Here is a 19105-nt window from a genome sequence, read left to right on the forward strand (position 1 = left end):
CAGCGTGAGTCACGGAGACACGTCAAACCGCATTAGCGGCGGACTTCCTGCTCTCCAGCTCTCCGTCCAAGAATCACGAGTGGGTAGCACACGAGTGTGAACTCGTCACACCACTGCCACTATCATCACCATTCATTGTCACACAGAGCATATACATTCAACAGATCCAAAAGACTTTTAGTCAAAGTTCTTTTGTGCTTTCAGGTCTCAGGTTCTGGCTCAAAATCACAGCTTCTGACACTTGAAGGGGAGCTTTTTTTAATGCAGATAATTAAAAAAAAAAAAAGCCAAAAATCTGACAACATATTTGTTGAGCCCTAACTACACAGCTGCACTCTTGCACTGTGCCACTCGTCTCTGGTGCGGACACCATGCTATATTTTAGTATGCCATTCGGCTGATACATTTTTCTGTTTGGCTTAGATTTTGACAGCATTGAAAACATTAGCGTCCAGGGCTGCTCGATTTGGGCAAAAATCATAATCACGGTTATTTTGGTCAATATTGTAATCATGATTATTTAACTGATTTTTAGTGATTAACCTAAAAAGTGAATACTTTTATGCAGAGCCGCTGAGAAACAGAGTTGCGACACTCCCATAGGCTTCCATAGGAAGTAAAGCGTATCATGGAGCGGCCAATAGTTCCAAACAACCAATAGCTCCTGCATTGAAGCCCATTCATTTCAGCGCTTCTCACTTTTTTTTTTTTTTTTTACATTTTAATGCATCAGTTGACCTCTCGAAAAACTGGCCAGTAGTGGTATTTTATGAAGCGTGTTATAGTTAATGTTTATCGTAAGATAATAAACAGTTATACTGTAAATGCAGTTAGATAACGTGAGAAACACCGTAATAGCGACCATAACCAGATACTAGTTGTCATATTTTTACGTTTTTAGTCTTTCTGCAATCGTTCTCCCCCTGTAGGAGGTTGAATGAGTTTCAGTAAAGACTGCATACAAGAAATACAATAAAAATGTATGCTTTAAAGCAATTGGTTGCCTTGTGTTTTTTAAACACTATTTTCATCTTTTCTATAATGTTAAATGCCATATTTGCTTGCCTTTTATAATATGCACTTATGTTGTATATTTGAATATCATAAAATAACACGAGTAAATTACTTTTTTTTTTATTTAACATTAAATCGTTAAATCGAAACATTTGATCATGTCCAAATACACATTCAAATGTATTTTACCTTAAATATCACACTAACTGTAATATAATACTATTTTAGAAAATGTTATCTTTTAAATGGTCAGGATCATTATTGCACATTATTTAGTATAAAAAAAACCTCCTCAAAATATGAACTAAATAGAACTGAACTATATATTACAGTTATTTAATTGAATAAAAGTTACACTTAAGGTGTTTGGTCACATTTGACTGCCAAAGAGTATGAGAGCATATTAATTATGTCTCTTTATCACTCCTCAGAATAAAATGCGATTGTAAAGCGTATTCAGAGTAGTTATCAACATACAATCAATGCACATTATGTGTTAATAATTACTCGAAACTGCTGCAAATATAGTAACACTGCTGTCTATCCTACTTAAACCCATTCAAACACATCTGCTGCGGCGAGATCAAAGCGTGTCGCAACTCTGTTTCTAAACGGCTCTGCTTTTATGCAAGTCTAAAGTAGTAGCAATACTACAGAAATAGAATGTAATGATTTAAAACGTAAAATAGCAGCATCTCCACTGTAATAGTTAAACATGCTTCGTTTCTTATTAAAACTACAAAAGCCCTTCATTCAAGAGCAGGGAGTGATTTTTCTCTTTGTATTTTTTACGTTTTAGTAATATTAAGCACAGAGACGGCAGAAGGAATATTATTTGTCACACGGATTAAAATATACTTTATTTTTTTATATTTTTGTGTGTATTTGAGTGTTTAAGGGCACACCTTGGGTTAAAAGATAACTTTACATGCAAGTTTTCTTAGGCGCTATTGAAAACACAACATCAAAGAAACGTAAATCAAGCACGTCCCGTTTTGTGAAAGTCACGTTACATGATTTTGCTGATTTGCATGTGAAATTAGGCTTTTACAGTGGAGCGAAATCGCACCACCGGAAAGGGGGAGGAATGGGGCGCAATAATCATTTCATCTCGATTACTGCATTTCCATGATCGTCTGAAGCCGAAATCAAAATCGAAACCGAATTGCGATTAATTGCACAGCCTTAATTAGCGTTTCTACGTCCAAGCATCCATCCTCTGTCTTCATTATATTAAGATCTGTGTTTAATACTACTAATGGTTTGTGCATACCAAAGAGGGACATTTTTCTTTTATAAATAAAAAAAAGTAAACAAAAAAGTAGTAAGAATACAAATCGAATACAGAGTTTATTTTAGGGAATCAAGTGTAGATGGAAGTGTAAGTAATTATTTATGTAAAGTAGATACAAATTTCAGCGATTGTGCAGGATTTTACTACCGTTAAATGACATAGTGTGATGTCAAACTGCAGCTGTCAAAGGAATCCCACGTGACCTGAATGAATTTGCTTATGCGTATGAGACGTCCGTCTCCACCTCAGCATTGCATTAGCATTCTTGTGGGTGTGTGTATGTGTGTTGACTCACTTGTCCTCCACCCCAGTCGCTCCCAGAAGCTCCAGGTCTTTCTCGATGAAGTTGAAGACCTCGACCAATCGTTCCTCTCTCTGCTGCAGAGCCGTCCTGGCTTCATGAAGCCGCCGGTCCACTTCCTGATACTCATCTGCACTGAAGTGTCTGCAGGCCACCACTAACGTCCTCAAACCCTTCTACAAAAGCGAGACGGGAAAAAAACGACATGAACATTTGCTGGAAGGTTAATGTAGTCCATTTTGCTGATTTGGCTCCAAATGTGGACCAATCTACAGAATAATGTAATACAAAAGTTGATGCAAAGGAGCACTGACGATGAACTGCAGGCCAAGAAGCTGCTTGAAAGCCATAATCCTGAGCTCCACGTCTATAATTGAGTTAATGCTTTTAAGCGCAGACATGGAGGAGCATTTCAATGTGGCTGTTGTGTCCGAAACATCCCCTGAGTCTCAATACAATCCTCTGAGAACTGACATAAGCTTGTGTGTGTGCAACAGAGGTGATGTGGGTCTGAAGACGCTCTCATGGGTTTCAGCACAGCTGATAATGAGGGCTAATTAACCGCAGCACTCTCATCAACATCTGAATTAGAAAAGCTGAGCTCAGACCAGACCTCGACATTTCAACTAGACTTTTAGATGTTCTGAAGCAAACGTTAGGAAGGTGCTCGCTTATTATCCATGCTTGCAAGAAGTTGCTAGGTCATTGTCTTGTGGAAGTTGTTTCCTGAACAAATCAAAGTCTCTACGATGTTCTGGGGCCGGATTCATTAAAGGATTAGTTCATTTCGTGATTAGTTCATGTCTGGCTTTCTTCAGTCTAAAAATAGATTAAGGTTTTTGAGGAAAACATTACAGGATTTTTCTCCATATAGTGGACTTCAATTGGACCCAATGGGTTGAAGGGCCAAATTGCAGTTTCAATGAAGCTTCAAAGGGCTCTCAAGCGAGGAATAAAGGTCTTATCTAGTGAAACAATTGGTCATTTTCTTAAATTTAAACTTATATACTTTTTAACCACAAAAGCTCGACCTCAATTGTTTTGCCCTACCCTACATTTGTGCATTTGTGGTTAAAAAGTACAAACATTCTAATTTAGAATTTTAGAAAATGGCCAATCGTTTTGGAGATAAGAGCCTTATTTCTTGTCTGGGATCATGAAGAGTAGCCTAGAATCTAGACGCGCCCCTAGCGGCAGCAAATTACATTTGCTTCTAAGGTCAGTCTAGTTACTCTCAATTCACTTAAATTTCCGAAAAATCCAAGATGTACCGGGCCAATCACGAGTCGGTGGGCGGGCTTAACATGATGACGTCTGACCTGCGACCATAAGTTCAGTCAGACATGAATTCCTGGTTCCGTGAATTAAGCGTGGAAAACTGAACAGTATTTATATATTTTTTTACTTTTGATACACACCCACGTCCATGTGTCCTGAGCAGGAGCTCGTTACATCTGAACGCGCTGTGGTGTAGAATACGCAAACACCGGAAGCGATCTGTGGCGTGTATACAACACTCATTGTTTACACAGCACAAGAGATTGTGGATATATCGGCTATTCAAAATGGTAATTACTTGCGCTTGTCCTGGTTGTTCAAACCCATTTAAAGCTGAAAAAGATTACGTTTGCTTGCGCAAACTCATCCTGGACTTTTTTTTACATATTTCCCCTTTCGGTGTTTGCGTATACTACATCAAAGCGCGTTCACATGTGACGAGTCGAATCATAGATATGCTAAACTCGTGCTCATGACAGATGGACGTGGGTGTGTATCAAAGGTAAAAAGAAAATTATATAAATACTGTTCATTTTCTTGCAAAAACCGATCGTTTCGTGTCTTAGGACATCAATGTATCGTCACGAGCCGCAGGGTGTAATTTGGATTTGTCTGTGCATGTTTTTGTTTACTTTTAAAGGTTTAGTGCCCATCTATGTCTATTATTTAGCTGACAGACTGCACAGTGCACTGACTTTTGTTAAAAATCTTCGTCGCTCTGACTACGTCACCTGACCGACTAAGTCTCTGATTGGTTGTAGCGCTATCCTATTGCGTGGCGAGGAGTTTGAAAGACAACCGTTTATCCCACCCCTCCGGTTGAGCCCTGTCTATGGAGAGTGCCCAGACCCTACATTTATGTGGGTCTGGCTTGCCAGGCTACATGAAGAGCCCTTTGAAACTGCAATTTGGACCACTGGTCCCTGTTTAAGCCCACTTTCTTAGGGTGCTTTCACATCTGTGGTTCGGTTCATTTGGTCTGGACCAAGGGCAACAAATGATACATTGTAGCATTTTTCTGCCGTTTTGGGTCCTTTTCACACCACACTGATTGCTCTGGTCCGAACCAGTTGAAACGAACCAAAATGCAGTCATGTGACAACATCCACATCACTCGTTGGCCAGATCGTGTCATTGAACCACTGATCTATAATAGAGAATTATATAGATCAGTGTATTGAACGTATTTTCTAAACTGTTAGGCACGTTTTTTCAATTCGCGAACGCGCCGCATCGAGGTAAAAACATCTCAACTTTTCAGGATGCTGCAAGCACACCGCAGGTCATGTGACATGAACCAACCAATCAGCTTCATCCTTTCCCTTAATAACATTGAAAGCACTGGCAAGTTGGAGGAACAACTTATACAGGAATAAACATTTTTTAATAAATATAATAGCAGAGCTACTGCAAGCGATTTTTAATGCTGAAAAATCCATTTATCCTTTGCTGAAACTTTAGCGTATTTATGGAGAGCGCAGGTCATGGTTGCTTAGCAACGGCAGACGCCACTGGAGCGCAAGCTTTCCACGCGTTTTTAGGCGCGACATGTGAACGGCACCTTAAACAATGAGAAAGATTGTGATGTTCTTGTGAGTTTTTGAAAGTTGGGACCTATATGATCATCAGACCAAATTTATGAGGCTCCGCACCTCCTCACAACTCCAAGTTTGTCCGCGAGCTGTCAAGGGGCTATGTTGCTAAAGCGCTAACTGTCAACAAATACTTGTCCTCATCCCATAATGAACAGCGCAGCAGACTACGGCAGCTGGATTAGTCCAAAAAGGTGCAGTACTTTTTGCGGTTGGGTCTGTTCAAGTTCGGTTCATGTTCTCACCATAAACGAACCGCTCCAGTGTTCGTTTGAAAGCGTACCGAGACCACCTCTTCAGGCAGGTCTCGGTACGCTTCTTTGGTCCGCTTTTGGTGCGCACTTGAGTGCGATTGCTATATTCACACCTGCCCAAACGAACCGCACCAAAAGGGAAAACGAACTCTAGTGCGATTCAACCGAACTAAATAAGGCAGGTGTGAAAGCACCCTTAAACAAATCTTTGAATGTTTTCCGTAAAAAACTTTGGACTGAAGAAAGCCATGAGCTTCTTGGATAACATGGGGGTGAGTAAATTATCAAGATTTTTTTTTTTTAAATTCTGGAAGCGAATACTTTAAATATTCTTAATAAAATAATAATAAATAATAATCGTGAGTAAGGTGCAGAGACAGAGGCACTTCCTTCAGCCTGAGACTTATTTCACTTTTGGTGTGAAAGGGTCTTTATAGTTGGCAAAAACAAACATTTTGAGTTTTTGCTTTTTTGAAAAATTAATAAGCAAGCCCAGCTCATAAGTAACAATGCGTTACTTTCCATAAAAAGTAACGCAATTAGTTACTTTTTTATGGAGTAACACAATATTAAAGAATTACTTTTAACCCAAGACTGGTTCTGAAGACAAAACGTAAGATCATCTCAAATTCCCCACAAGAATCTTAAAAAAACAAGTCAGATTCACCAAATTTAGGTGAAGTTTCGCAGGCAAAACACGGCCTATTTTCCATGTTCAATAATGTTGTGGGAATATATGAATAATGGCTCACCCAGTAACTTTTAAACCGAACTGCTTTTCGTTGGTTAGAACTGCAAATTCCTGTGACTAATAGGAGCTCAGATTTCATTTATTTTCTGAATTGCACAATATCCTATGGAGATGAATGGAACTGGCCAGCGAAATCCAATTAATACAAATATCAAGCATTGCAATTTAACACTAGCTACATATTACTACAATGCATATTTCTACCACTGATCTATAATATAAACAATGATCAGTCTTGATTACGGATGAAGTGACTTTTGCTGAATTTAAAATAGAGTTCAATTCTACAAATCTATCTACAGTGCACAGCATAAATGCGTACACCCCCTCTAAAACGTAACAAATTCAGCCATTACTCTGTACTTAGAAGACATGTTAGGGTTCTTTGGAGATATATTGTTCCAACAAGCCTGCTTGATCAACTACCAAAGAAGAATGTCAAAATTATTCAGGAAAATAAGATGATAAAGTGATAAAAGTGATCAGATGTTGTTGCGAAAATGAGTACACCCTCCTGAAAGTCACTAAATCAAACTAGATACAAAAAAGTTAATCAAGACTTAATCAAGTTGGCTAGACTTCGTTTAGGCAGGAATTTAAAAAAGAGAGTAAATTCAATATTAGTACTCAATTAGGGCTGCAACGATTCGTCGACGTTGTCGACAAAAATCGATAATAGAAATAGTCGACAATGAATTTCATTGTCGATGTTGTCGCCAGACATGTTTTTTTCCGACCGAGTGAGGCATCTCTCTGCCGAGAGTCGCACATAGGCAATAGGTGCGTTCGAGATGCACTACACTAGCCTGCCGCCGGCTGGCGAGAGCAGCCCCTTGCAGTCGGGGGAGGAGTAAAGAAACGGCCGTCAGGTCGGACACTTATAGGTTTCCGTAGTGTGCTGAAACATTTTTCTTAGCAGTATACTTTAATTTTGACTCTTAAACAATAAGAATATATGTTTACCATATCGCCTAATCTTCATTTTCATCATTAATGTTTTGTTTGAATATCAGATATTCGATATAAAGATTGATTACATACAGGAACTTTTTTAAGAAAAGCACGCAGCACACGTCGTGCTTGTCGTCACATAATCTGACCAATGAGAATAAAGTGTGTCGTCATTAAGGCTTTCGCAGCCGGTTTTAAGCAGCTGCAGCGCCTGACCTCTGCGGCTGGTCTCGTTTTGCTCTCACGGTATTTTGATGGCACACGTGATCGAAAGGCGGCTGCAGCGCCGATCAAAGTCGGACAAATGATCTTACCAGAATGCATTGTTTTGTAAGGCGGCAGCCGATTTCTTTCGGCGCCGCATGAAGTCGAACGCACCTATTAGCTTCTATGCTGAGCGATAACATACAGAAATGGCGGCGTCCAATGCACTGAATGCAGCAGCTGCGCGTACCAAAACACGCCCGTTTCACACATACTCCGTCTGCAGTGCGTATTTTTTTTCCACACCCATGTTAACGGATTACAACGTTCACAATGTACGGACTGTAAACGCGTTCTGTGTGAGCGCAAAACGAGTCCGTGCTGATTCTGCACCGCATACGTAACGCACACGGACTGTAGACGCAATGCAGACTGAGTATGTGTGAAACAGGCATAAAGTTTGGGAGCATTTTAGCCTGCTACGGCGAATAAAAAGATTACCTGCATGGTTTGTAAAAGCAGTCCTTGCGCATCACGGCAGCACCTCTGTGATGCACGAACATTTAAAGAGAAAGCACGTCGGACAGTTGAATGAAACGGAGTTTGGCTGGCCTCGGTAAGATTTAAATAACATGGAAGCCAGTACGTTGTGTTTTGGATATACATTTTTGTTTACGGTATTATTGCTGCTGATGTGCCTGCCCCTGGTTTACAGGAAGAAAATGTTTACTTGATTTTAATTTATTTTTTCTTATAAAACAAATGTGCCTGTCCTTTAAAAAGATTATAGAGTTTCTTAATTTATGCATTTATGTCTGTACTGACCAAGCACTGTGCCTAAATGGTTTTAGACAGGGCATTTTTATTTACTTTTAGTATGAATGAATCAGCAGCAAAGTTCAATAAAATATGCATTTTTCATTGAAGTACCCCCTTCTTTCTTGTGTTTACTATCATTTTCCACATAATTAAAGCAATCTCATGCTAAATTTGAGAAAAATTGAATAATTATCCGATTAGTCGACTAATCGTTTCAATAGTCGGTGACTAGTCGACTATTAAAATAGTCGTTAGTTGCAGCCCTATACTCAATTGAATGAGTAGGTGAACTAGTATTTAGAGTGAACTAGTAGACAGCTCACCAGAGCAAACTCATCCACGTGGACTCTGGTTTTATCGATCTCGCCGCTCGTGGTGTAGGGCAGAACGGCTGATTCGGCTCCTTTCGTGAATAGCACCTTTTCACCTGATGAAAGACAGAGCATCATTAGATAACTCCTCACGGCTGTGCTTCAGTCTTAAACAGCACACATGTGGTTAGAGGCACATGCCTGAGGGCTTCTGCAGTATCACGCTCATCCTTCTGCGGTTTGCGTCAAACTCCAGAACATGGAGGAGTTTGTACCTGCGTGTGGAAACACAGCTGTTTGCCAGACAACTCTTAAAGCTAAACAACCTCATAAATATGCACTAATATAAACATACCTCTCTGCTTTTCCAAATGTTTTAATCTCCATGTTTTCTCCACGGCTTCCTACAAAGGTGACACCCATCCTGAAGTCAAAAAGAAAAGTGTTTTTCACAAATTTAGTCAGTGGTCAAAAGAATACACACTCTATTGACAAACTATATTTCTAATGAACAGGTTTGACCACTTTAGTACTTGAGTACAAATCTTAATGTTTAAGCATGGAATGATATTCTAGGAAATTGTGTGCTTCTAATTGTATAGCAACAGTTTGGACACGACCCTTTCTGTTCTAACATGACAATGAGAAATGATTCAGTCAGTGTGGAAGAACTTGACTGGTCTGCATAAAGCCTAATCACAGCTGAACATCTCTGGTCTGACTTTAAATGCAGACCTTGAGCCAAAAACCCATCACCAAACTCCAATGACTTGTACATGCACTACATGGACAAAAGTATTGGGACACACCCTTCTTTAGAACAGAAAAAGGCACTTTCAAAACTGTGGCAACACAGATGCAAGCATAATTCCTGATTTAAAAATTGTATTTCCATTCCTGTTGCACCAGTTTTGGAAGTGTCTGAAATGACTGTACCCATATGTACAAGTCATTGGTGTTTGGCGATGGGTTTTTGGCTCAAGTCAATCATTTTAGATCCTTAAGCATCCAAAATTGTTATGTTGTTGCTAGAGGAGGAGTACAGTGAGCCAAGCCTGGTTCCCAAAGTGACATTCAGTGTAAAGCTCTTATATAGGGATGTATGAGTGCTGAAGGTGTGAGGGAGTTGTGCTTTATCAACGCCGTCATGAAATCACACACTTTCGAACAGAAAAAGAGTACCAAATCATTGTTTTAAGTGTGAAAATATAGCAAAAGTCACAGAGACATTGAAAAACAAAAGACTTGTGACAAAGCTCCTGAAATAATCAGGCCTTTACGTTAAGTTTTCATCAGGTAATGAGTCAATTTTTGCAAGAAAAAGAACAGGAGAAATACCAAGCCTCTCAGAGCCGGCAAAACCTATGAAAAGAGTGACTGTTTATCTGAGTAAGAGGCAGCCTGCAGACATCTACACTATCTACTGTAGCCAAAGCACAATAAACTCATTTAACTTCTTCCAAGGGCCATATGTAAGGGATAATCAACGGTTTGCCGTGCGTTAAAGGATTTTAAATGCACGACGTGGAGGCTAATAACCGCCCGACGCGAAGCGGAGGGTGGTTGCCTCCGCGAAGTGCATTTTAAATCCTTTAACGCACGGCAAGCCGTTGATTATCCCGCTTATTCCATGGTTATAGACAAATTAAAACTAGGATTGATATTTGCAGCGCAAAATTTGACTGAATGGATAAAAAAGACGGTTATTTTCGTCAGTTATGACATGCAGCACTAGCATTCTGGCCGCTTCAAATCAGACTCAGAGATTAAATAGTCCGGTAAAATCACATTTATTTGAATGAAAAATAGCATTTGTTTCAGTAGATTATCGATCGACCAAGAGAGAGTGTGAAGGCAAGAGAGATGACAGTTGCGTGTGTGTGTGTGTGTGTGTGTGTGTGTGTATGTGAATGTGCGTGCGTACCTGCATGCTGTGCGTCTCTCTCTACAAACAACAATTCATTCAAAAACAGCAGTTTTACCACCTTGTTGCTGAGGAATATAATGTAGCGATCTAGTATCTATGCTATTTTAATAAGGATCGCAGGCAAACGCTGACAAGAAGTTTATGTATGTGCGCAGCACAATGCGATCTCCGACCTCTCTCTCTCTCTCTCTCTCTCTCTCTGTGCTTTTGCGTGCATCAATTAAAGCAGCGCATTAATATAGAACGGTGATTAAACTGACTTGGAACTACCTGTGCATTAAACGGTTTTACTGCACACCTGCCAGCCAATCAGAATCCAGTATCCAGACATTCCATGGAATAATTACAAAATATAGACTTTCAGGGAATCCACACTCTGGTCTCAAGAGACCAAGTCAATCATTTTAGATCCTAAAACATCCAAAATATTGTTGCTATAGGAGGAGTACATTGAGAATTGTCTGGTTCCCACAGTGACGTTCAGTGGTAGTAAAACTCTTATATAGGGATGTATGAGTGCTGAAGGTGTGAGGGAGTTGTGCTCATGACGCCATGAAATCACACACAAGAGAAAAAGACACTTCCAAAACTGTGGCAACAAAGATGGAAGCATAATCTTTCTCTGTTGGACCAGTTTTGGAAGTGTCTAAATGTACAAGTCTTTGGTATTTGGCGATGAGGAATCCATACTCTGGTCTCAAGAGACCAAGTCAATCATTTTAGATCCTAAGGCTACGTTTACATTAATCCGGATACATTTGAAAACGGAGTTTTCGTTTTAAAACGCTCTCCGTCCACACTAGCGTTTCCAAGCGTTTTCCAAAAGTTTCTCATCCACACTGAAACGAAGGAAAACATCAAATTCGCCTTACCGCGCATGCGTAAAGCCTCCAAAATTATACAGACGTAATAAGTTTTCACGAAGTTCTTCTGGCGGGATAATTTACGGAAATATCTCATCGTCCACTGACGCGTCTATATCGCGGTCATTCATATTTTATCTGAAAAGCAGTTGTCGTCATGTTTTGCAGGACAGCAACTGTGAGTAAATTTTCTATCATTTTAGGACTGTAATTTGAAGAGTGTACAAGGTAAATCTCTTTAGCAGCAGTGTGACGGTGAATAGCACAGGCACAATTACTGCTGTAAACATAGATATCTATTGGTACAATATGCGTCACATGACTAAATATGCGTCATCGTTTTCAAAAGCCTCCGTTTTCACAGTCCACACTACAACGCGAAAACGGCGTTTTCAAATTTATCCACTTTTCAAAAAGCTCAGTTTTCCTAGACAAAAACGCCGTCTCAGTGTGGACGGAAGGCCAAAACGGAGAGAAAAAGATGCGTTTTCAAACAAAAACGTATTAGTGTGGACATGGCCTAAAACATCCAAAATTGTTATGTTGTTGCTATAGGAGGAGTACAGTGAGACGTGCCTGGTTCCCAAAGTGACATTCAGTGTAAAGCTCTTATATAGGGATGTATGAGTGCTGATGGTGTGAGGGAGTTGTGCTTCATCAACGCTTTCGTGAAATCACACACTTTAGAACAGAAAAAAGGCACTTCCAAAACTGTGGCAACTGTGGAAGCATAATTCATGTATTTAAAAATTTTATTTCCATTCCTGTTGGGCCAGTTTTGGAAGTGTCTAAAATGTCTGTAGACTTATGTAAGTCATTGGTGTTTGGTGATGAGTTTCTGGCTCAAGGTCTGCATTTAAAGTCACACCAGATGTGTTCAGCTGGGATTAGGACTTGGCTTTATGCAGACCAGTCCTTTCTATTTGAACCTTGCTTTATACACGAGGGAATTGTCATGTTAGAATAGAAAGGGTCCTGTCCAAACTGTTGCAATAAAATTAGAAGCACACAATTCCCTAGAATATCAATATATGCTTAAACATTACGATTTGTACTCATGGATGGAAATGACTAAAGCAGCCATAACTGTTCATTAGAAGGGGTGTCCTAATACATTTGGCAATATAGTGTATTTGGCATGGTTGACTGCAAAAATTCCCAGTAGTGGGTGACAGAGAAACTGAGCTACAGCTATGCTCTCACCTCTTGGTGGCTTCCACTAGTGCTTTCTCGTCAGGAGAAGAGGCGTAATACTCCATCTGAGGCGTGAAGCCGTTGGCGTGTGAGAATGGGTCTCCCGGCCCATCCGTTTGATCATAACTGATCTGCACCGTGTGACACAGTGAGACGGCTTTCAGGAACAACTCCTCCGCCCTGTTCTGAACGAAGTAAACACACAACAATACCGTCACACTTTGATTTAAAGCATGACTGGTTAAAAAGATGTTAAATGGTTCTTTATGGAACTATTTAGACAAAAAAGGTTCTTCTATGGAATCGTGCATCACCTTTATTTTTAAGAGTGTAGGTCAGTACACTTAACTCAATACCTGTCTGTGAATATTAGGCAGCAAAAATACTAATTTAAAAGTGAATTCTACATGTTCTGTGTGTTTTCTGCCGCCTCTCTATATGAGGACATGAACACAAACAAAATCTGTAGAACTGCGAGAAAGAGTCACCTTATGAGCGTTTTATTGATTTTTCATTAATGTTAAGAAAAACTATCATCATATCATATAGGCTACAAACAACCTAAAGGTCTTCACAGCAACCCGACAAAATAAGAGTTTGGTTTAACTTGAAGAAATTGTTACAGAAATATTACTTAATGTAATAATAGTACTACTAGTAATAATAATAAAATTAGTAAAACATGTATTTACCTATTAAACCAGTCTAGAAAAATCTGAAGGGGAAAAAAAATGAATCCAGAACAATTACAACATAAAAAAATTAATTTTGAAAAAAAAAAAAAAAAAAAAAAGAATAAAAGAGCCCTAAATAATTATTAGCATAATAAATAATATTTTTTGCACAAACTAGTGTTATTTTAGTATCATATAGATATAATTGTGGTTTTTATTAATATCTTAAATTGAATTAATATCTAAAGGTCTTCACAGCAACCCGTCAAAATAAAAGTTTGGTTTAACTTCGAGAAACTGTTACAGAAATATATTACTTAACGTAATAATAGTACTACTACTACTACTAATAATAATAAAATTTATATTAAAACAATATTTTTAAAAGGAATATTTACCAGAAAAATAACTTACCATAATATTTCTGGAAAATAAATAAATGAATAAAAATAAATAATTAAATATATTATTAATTAATTAGGGCCTTACATTTTACATTTTTGTTTGCTTTTTGATTAATATTTTTTAAATTTAGCCATTAAACCAGAGTCTAGAAAATGTAAACAGAAAAAAAAAAACTGAATCCAGAACAATTAAAATGGGAAAAAAAAATTTTTTGAAAAAAAAAAAAAAAAAAAGAATTTCACAGAGCCCTAAATAATTATTATCATAATAAATAATAATTTTGCACAAACTAGTGTTATTTTAGTATCATATAGATAGAATTCTAGTTTTTATTAATATCTTAAATTAAATTAATATCTAAAGGTCTTCACAGCAACCTGTCAAAATAAAAGTTTGGTTTAACTTGAAGAAATTGTTACAGAAATAATTTACTTAATGTAATAATAGTACTACTACCACCAATAATAATAAAATTTATATTAAAATAATATTTTTAATTTAATTTTAAATACACCACACATTATTTCTGGAAAAAAAAAAATACAAAAAATAATAATAATATTTTTTTAATATATAGCATCAATTAATTAGATATGCTTTTGATTATCATAATTGAATGAAACCATTAAAATGGAATCCAGAAAAATAATGGAAAACACAATTTGGTAAATTAAAATTGATCTACAATACAAGAAAAATGAATGCAATGGTAAAGTGTGTACTTCTGCACTTCTATCCCCACCAACAGAATTGTAAAAGTGACTCTTACCAAACAAGGCACCGATCCGTCTGGAGAGTCTTCTGTCATTCCTTCAGGGACGAGCTTCCCGTTGATCTCCTGGTATTTGACACCATTGATAGAGCACTCTCTAAACTGCATCTCGTTCTCAGTGAGGGTTCCCGTTTTGTCTGTGAAAACGTACTCCACCTGCGAGAACAACATTAGCACAGTTTTACACATCTCAGACAGCATTACACCTGGACAAACAGTTCTAAATCACACACCTGTCCGAGCTCCTCGTTGAGGTCTGATGTGTTGACTTGAGCCTTCTGATCGCTCTCTTCATGATACAGATCCAAGTCCCAGCCGATGAAAAAAGAGCCCAGGAACTTCTGCAGCTCAACAGTCACGTATAGCGAGATGGGGATTATGAAGTTGTACAGCACCAGGAAAGCCAAGAAGTCGGAAATAAACTTCAAAATCTGTGAGGAGAAAACCACCAGCGGTCAGAATAACACCTGATAATATCACTAGATAAAAAAAAAAAAGTTTGTCAAGACAAACTTTAAAGGTCCACTGAAGTGCCTTGAAACACGCAACGTTATTCTATGTGGTGACGTACTTTTAACTGAAACAAAAACATATCGCCCAGCCCCGCCCACTTATTTTGAATAGCCAATAGCGTTCTATTAATATCTGCTGGGCCAGAGCCGTGAGCTCGGTAAAGCCGCATTTGTAGCTTATGACAGCCACAGACTAATAAATTACCCCACAGATTCAATATGAAACTCTTGCTAAAACAAAATAGTGATTATAATCATGCTGAGGCTGTGTAGTTTAATACATGCCGATCGCACATATGAGCGCATATGATCTGCTCCGTGTATTGCGTCTCTGTGTAGGGGGCGGGACAATACGGACTCTAGAGAGCATTTGATTGGACAGAACGTTTGATGAGAAACTGAAGTGCACGGTGATATCATCAAAATCGTTGATTCATATTGGCGGAAGTGACGAGGCTGTAAGTTTTGAATGCCCATATCTTGTAAATGCGAATTTTGTCATTGTTTTGAAGCACACTAGCCTATAGATAATCTTAAGGCTAATATATTCATACTAAAAGCCAAAAAACTTTAATTTTGATTTCAGGGGGACTTTAAGTTGGCTTTAGAAAGCTGGACCAGAAAGTTTGAAAGCTTTAAAACGTTTTTTTTAACTGTTTTCAGTCTGAAATAGTTTAAAGTTTAAAGCAGTTTCAAAAGCTTAAAGTTGATAGATAGACACTAACATGTTGTTAGCATGTTTCTAGCATGATTAGTATGTTACTAGCATAATTAGCATGTCACTGGCATGATTAGCATATCGCTAGCACATTTCTAACATAATTAACAAGTTGACAGTATGTTTCTAACATGATTAACATGTTGTTAGCATGTTTCCAACATGATTAGCAAGTTGCTAGCATGATTAGCAAGTTGCTAGTTAGGGGTGTCAAAATTAATCGTTTTTACGATGCATCGCGATGCAGACAAGGACGATTCGGTATCGGTTCAGTAATAGACCATAACCGGTTATAACGGACTCAGTCCAGTGCCAGAAAACGCGACCAGGGGGCTTGTATGATTTTCCGGGAGGGGGGCTGGGCTAACGAGGGGAGTACTCCACATGAATAAAATAAGTCTTCAGATTTTAACTGAAAGGATTATTGCCACTTTCTTTACACACCGGTGCATTTAACGAACTAACAAACATGAGTGTGCATTTAACAAATGTCTTTTTTTGTTAGTAATTCATTTAAAGGACTGAAACATTATTTTTATTTGGTTGAAAAGACTGGCTAAAAGCACTGAGCGCGTCTATCTGGCTCAGCACCGTTTTACACAAATATAATGTTTTGCTGATATTGTGAGTGCGCACATAAATAATAATAGTAGACCTTTTGCAGTTTTGAATGATGCCTTTTTATGCCTTACTTTTATCAACAAAAATGGTGTATTTTAGGTTTCCACTTTTATTAAGAAAAAATGCAAGTGATCGCGTTTGAGCTTCCATGTCAGCTGCAAAGCCCGCTTTTGCTTTCACTCTCCGCAAAAACGATTGGATATGCGACTAACCGCGCACATTTATCTAGGTTAAACGTTTAAATTAATATTCTGAAATGCATCAAGTGTTTTATGTCTATAGATTTTATTTAATGCAAGTCGTGTTGATTTGAGAAGGCTAAATTTATCAAACATGCTCAACTCATTGCCGCTGGCCGCTTGTTCGTTAGGTTAGGTTAAAAAGACAAAAGCTTGAATTTAACAAACATAAAATGTTCCAAACATATTTCTAAATTAACTTAAAAAGGAAACAAAACGAAATCTAGCCACTTTGCCATTAGAATCCTAAACTGAACTATTTTAATGGCTGCAACATGAACTCTGTTCTGATAAATTGTCGGACAAGGACGGGGCTCGGGTCTGAGAGTCTCAGGCTGGGCTCGTGCAGGACTCTATTCGTTCCCTCGTTTAAATTAAATAAGATCTGAGCGGTACCTCTCGGTTGAAATCGTATTTGGTTTAGTTTTCGCGTTTAAAATGACTATAGCGGCAGCTTTTATAGCAAAAGATAAACGGCCCTTTTCTGTGGTGGAAAACCCCGGCCACCTGTTCAATACACCGGAGCCGTGATATAAGCTTCCCTCACGCTGACACTTTTCAGAAAAGATTATGCCGGAACTCTAGAACGAAACCAAAGCCCAGGTATTTACTTTTGTGTAAATGTTGCTGTTGTCTTCTGTGCCCAGACTTTAGTTTTGTTTGATACATTCAAGAAGTGTTTTTTCTTTGAGAAGGTAAGATTAAAGTTTCAGTTCATATATCTGACTGTTTGTATTTATTAACACAATTGTATATATTTGAAGTAAAATTGAAAAATGAGTATGTTTTATTCCTTAATTTAATGTACTGTAGAGTACAGTATACAAAACAACAAACAACAACAAAAATAATCATTCTGCCCAACATCCTGTGTTTGGTCTGGGACAGGCCAAAGAACCTCTTCAGCATCACAGGCTAAATTAGTCCTGGCCAGGCAGCAGGGGTCAAATCCTCTTGCCTGATCCAACCCTGGCACTCATCAACTAAAATATATGAGACTGCTTCTCTTCTTGCCCTTGCCCTTCTTTTGTCTTTTCCACATTGCCGTCATTGTCCTCCTTCTTCTCCTCCTCTTCCTCTTTCACCTCTTACTCTTCCTCATCAAAATTACACATTACTGTATGTGGGATATTGATTGAAAAAGACTGGATAGGATGCACAGTTAAAAAAAATTGAATCAAATAAAAACGCATTTCAACGTCATTGTGAAATAGAAAAGAAAAATAAATTTGAAGTAAAATTGAAAAATGAGTATGCAGTGCATCGTCAATGCATCGTGATGCATCGAGATATTGTATTGAACCGAATCGATGACATGATAATCGTAATCGAACCGAACCGTAAGACCACTGTAGGTTCACACCCCTATTGCTAGTATGTTTCTAGCATGATTAGCATGTTGTTAGCATGATTAACAAGTTGCTAGTATGTTTCTAGCATGATTAGCATATTGTTAGCCTGTTTCTAGCAAAATAAGCAAGTTGCTAGTATGTTTCTAACATGATTAACATGTTGTTAGCATGTTTCCAACATGATTAGCAAGTTGCTAGTATGTTTCTAGCAAGATTAACAAGTTGCTAGCATGTTTCTAGCATGATTAACATGTTGTTAGCATTATTAACAAGTTACTAGTATGTTTCTAACATGATTAGCATGTTGCTAGCATGATTAACAAGTTACTAGTATGTTTCTAGCATGATTAGCATGTTGTTAGCATGATTAACAAGTTGCTAGTATGTTTCTAGCATGATTAGCAAGTTGCTAACGTGATTAACAAGTTGCTAGTATGTTTCTAGCATGATTAGCAAGTTGTTAGCATGATTAACAAGTTACTAGTATGTTTCTAACATGATTGGCATGTTGCTAGCATGATTAACAAGTTGCTAGTATGTTTCTAGCATGATTAGCAAGTTGTTAGCATGATTAACAAGTTACTAGTATGTTTCTAACATGATTAGCATGTTGCTAGCATGATTAACAAGTTACTAGTATGTTTCTAGCATGATTAGCATGTTGTTAGCATGATTAACAAGTTACTAGTATGTTTCTAGCATGATTAGCATGTCACTGGCATGATTAGCATATCGTTAGCACGTTTCTAACATAATTAACAAGTTGACAGTATGTTTCTAACATGATTAACATGTTGTTAGCATGTTTCCAACATGATTAGCAAGTTGCTAGTATGTTTCTAGCATGATTAGCATGTTGTTAGCATGATTAACAAGTTGCTAGTATGTTTCTAGCATGATTAGCATATTGTTAGCCTGTTTCTAGCAAGATTAGCAAGTTGCTAGTATGTTTCTAACATGATTAACAAGTTGTTAGTATGTTTCTAGCATGATTAACATGTTGTTAGCATTATTAACAAGTTACTAGTATGTTTCTAACACGATTAGCATGTTGCTAGC

General features: G+C 38.0%; 1 protein-coding gene across 1 annotated transcript in view; it reads right to left on the minus strand.

Moving 5' to 3' along the window:
- atp11b (ATPase phospholipid transporting 11B) overlaps positions 1 to 19105 on the minus strand; it is a 100371-nt gene that overhangs the window by 38156 nt on the left and 43110 nt on the right. Inside the window, exons 12-18 of the mRNA XM_073844780.1 lie at positions 14838 to 15035; positions 14602 to 14760; positions 12763 to 12938; positions 9125 to 9193; positions 8971 to 9044; positions 8782 to 8885; positions 2604 to 2785 (exon numbers count right to left, since the gene is read on the minus strand). Coding sequence (XP_073700881.1) covers positions 2604 to 2785; positions 8782 to 8885; positions 8971 to 9044; positions 9125 to 9193; positions 12763 to 12938; positions 14602 to 14760; positions 14838 to 15035 — 962 coding nt within the window. The remainder of the gene's footprint in view (positions 1 to 2603; positions 2786 to 8781; positions 8886 to 8970; positions 9045 to 9124; positions 9194 to 12762; positions 12939 to 14601; positions 14761 to 14837; positions 15036 to 19105) is intronic.

This window comes from Garra rufa, chromosome 7, assembly GCF_049309525.1.
Source record: "Garra rufa chromosome 7, GarRuf1.0, whole genome shotgun sequence".
In the NCBI taxonomy this organism is placed as follows: Eukaryota; Metazoa; Chordata; class Actinopteri; order Cypriniformes; family Cyprinidae; genus Garra; species Garra rufa.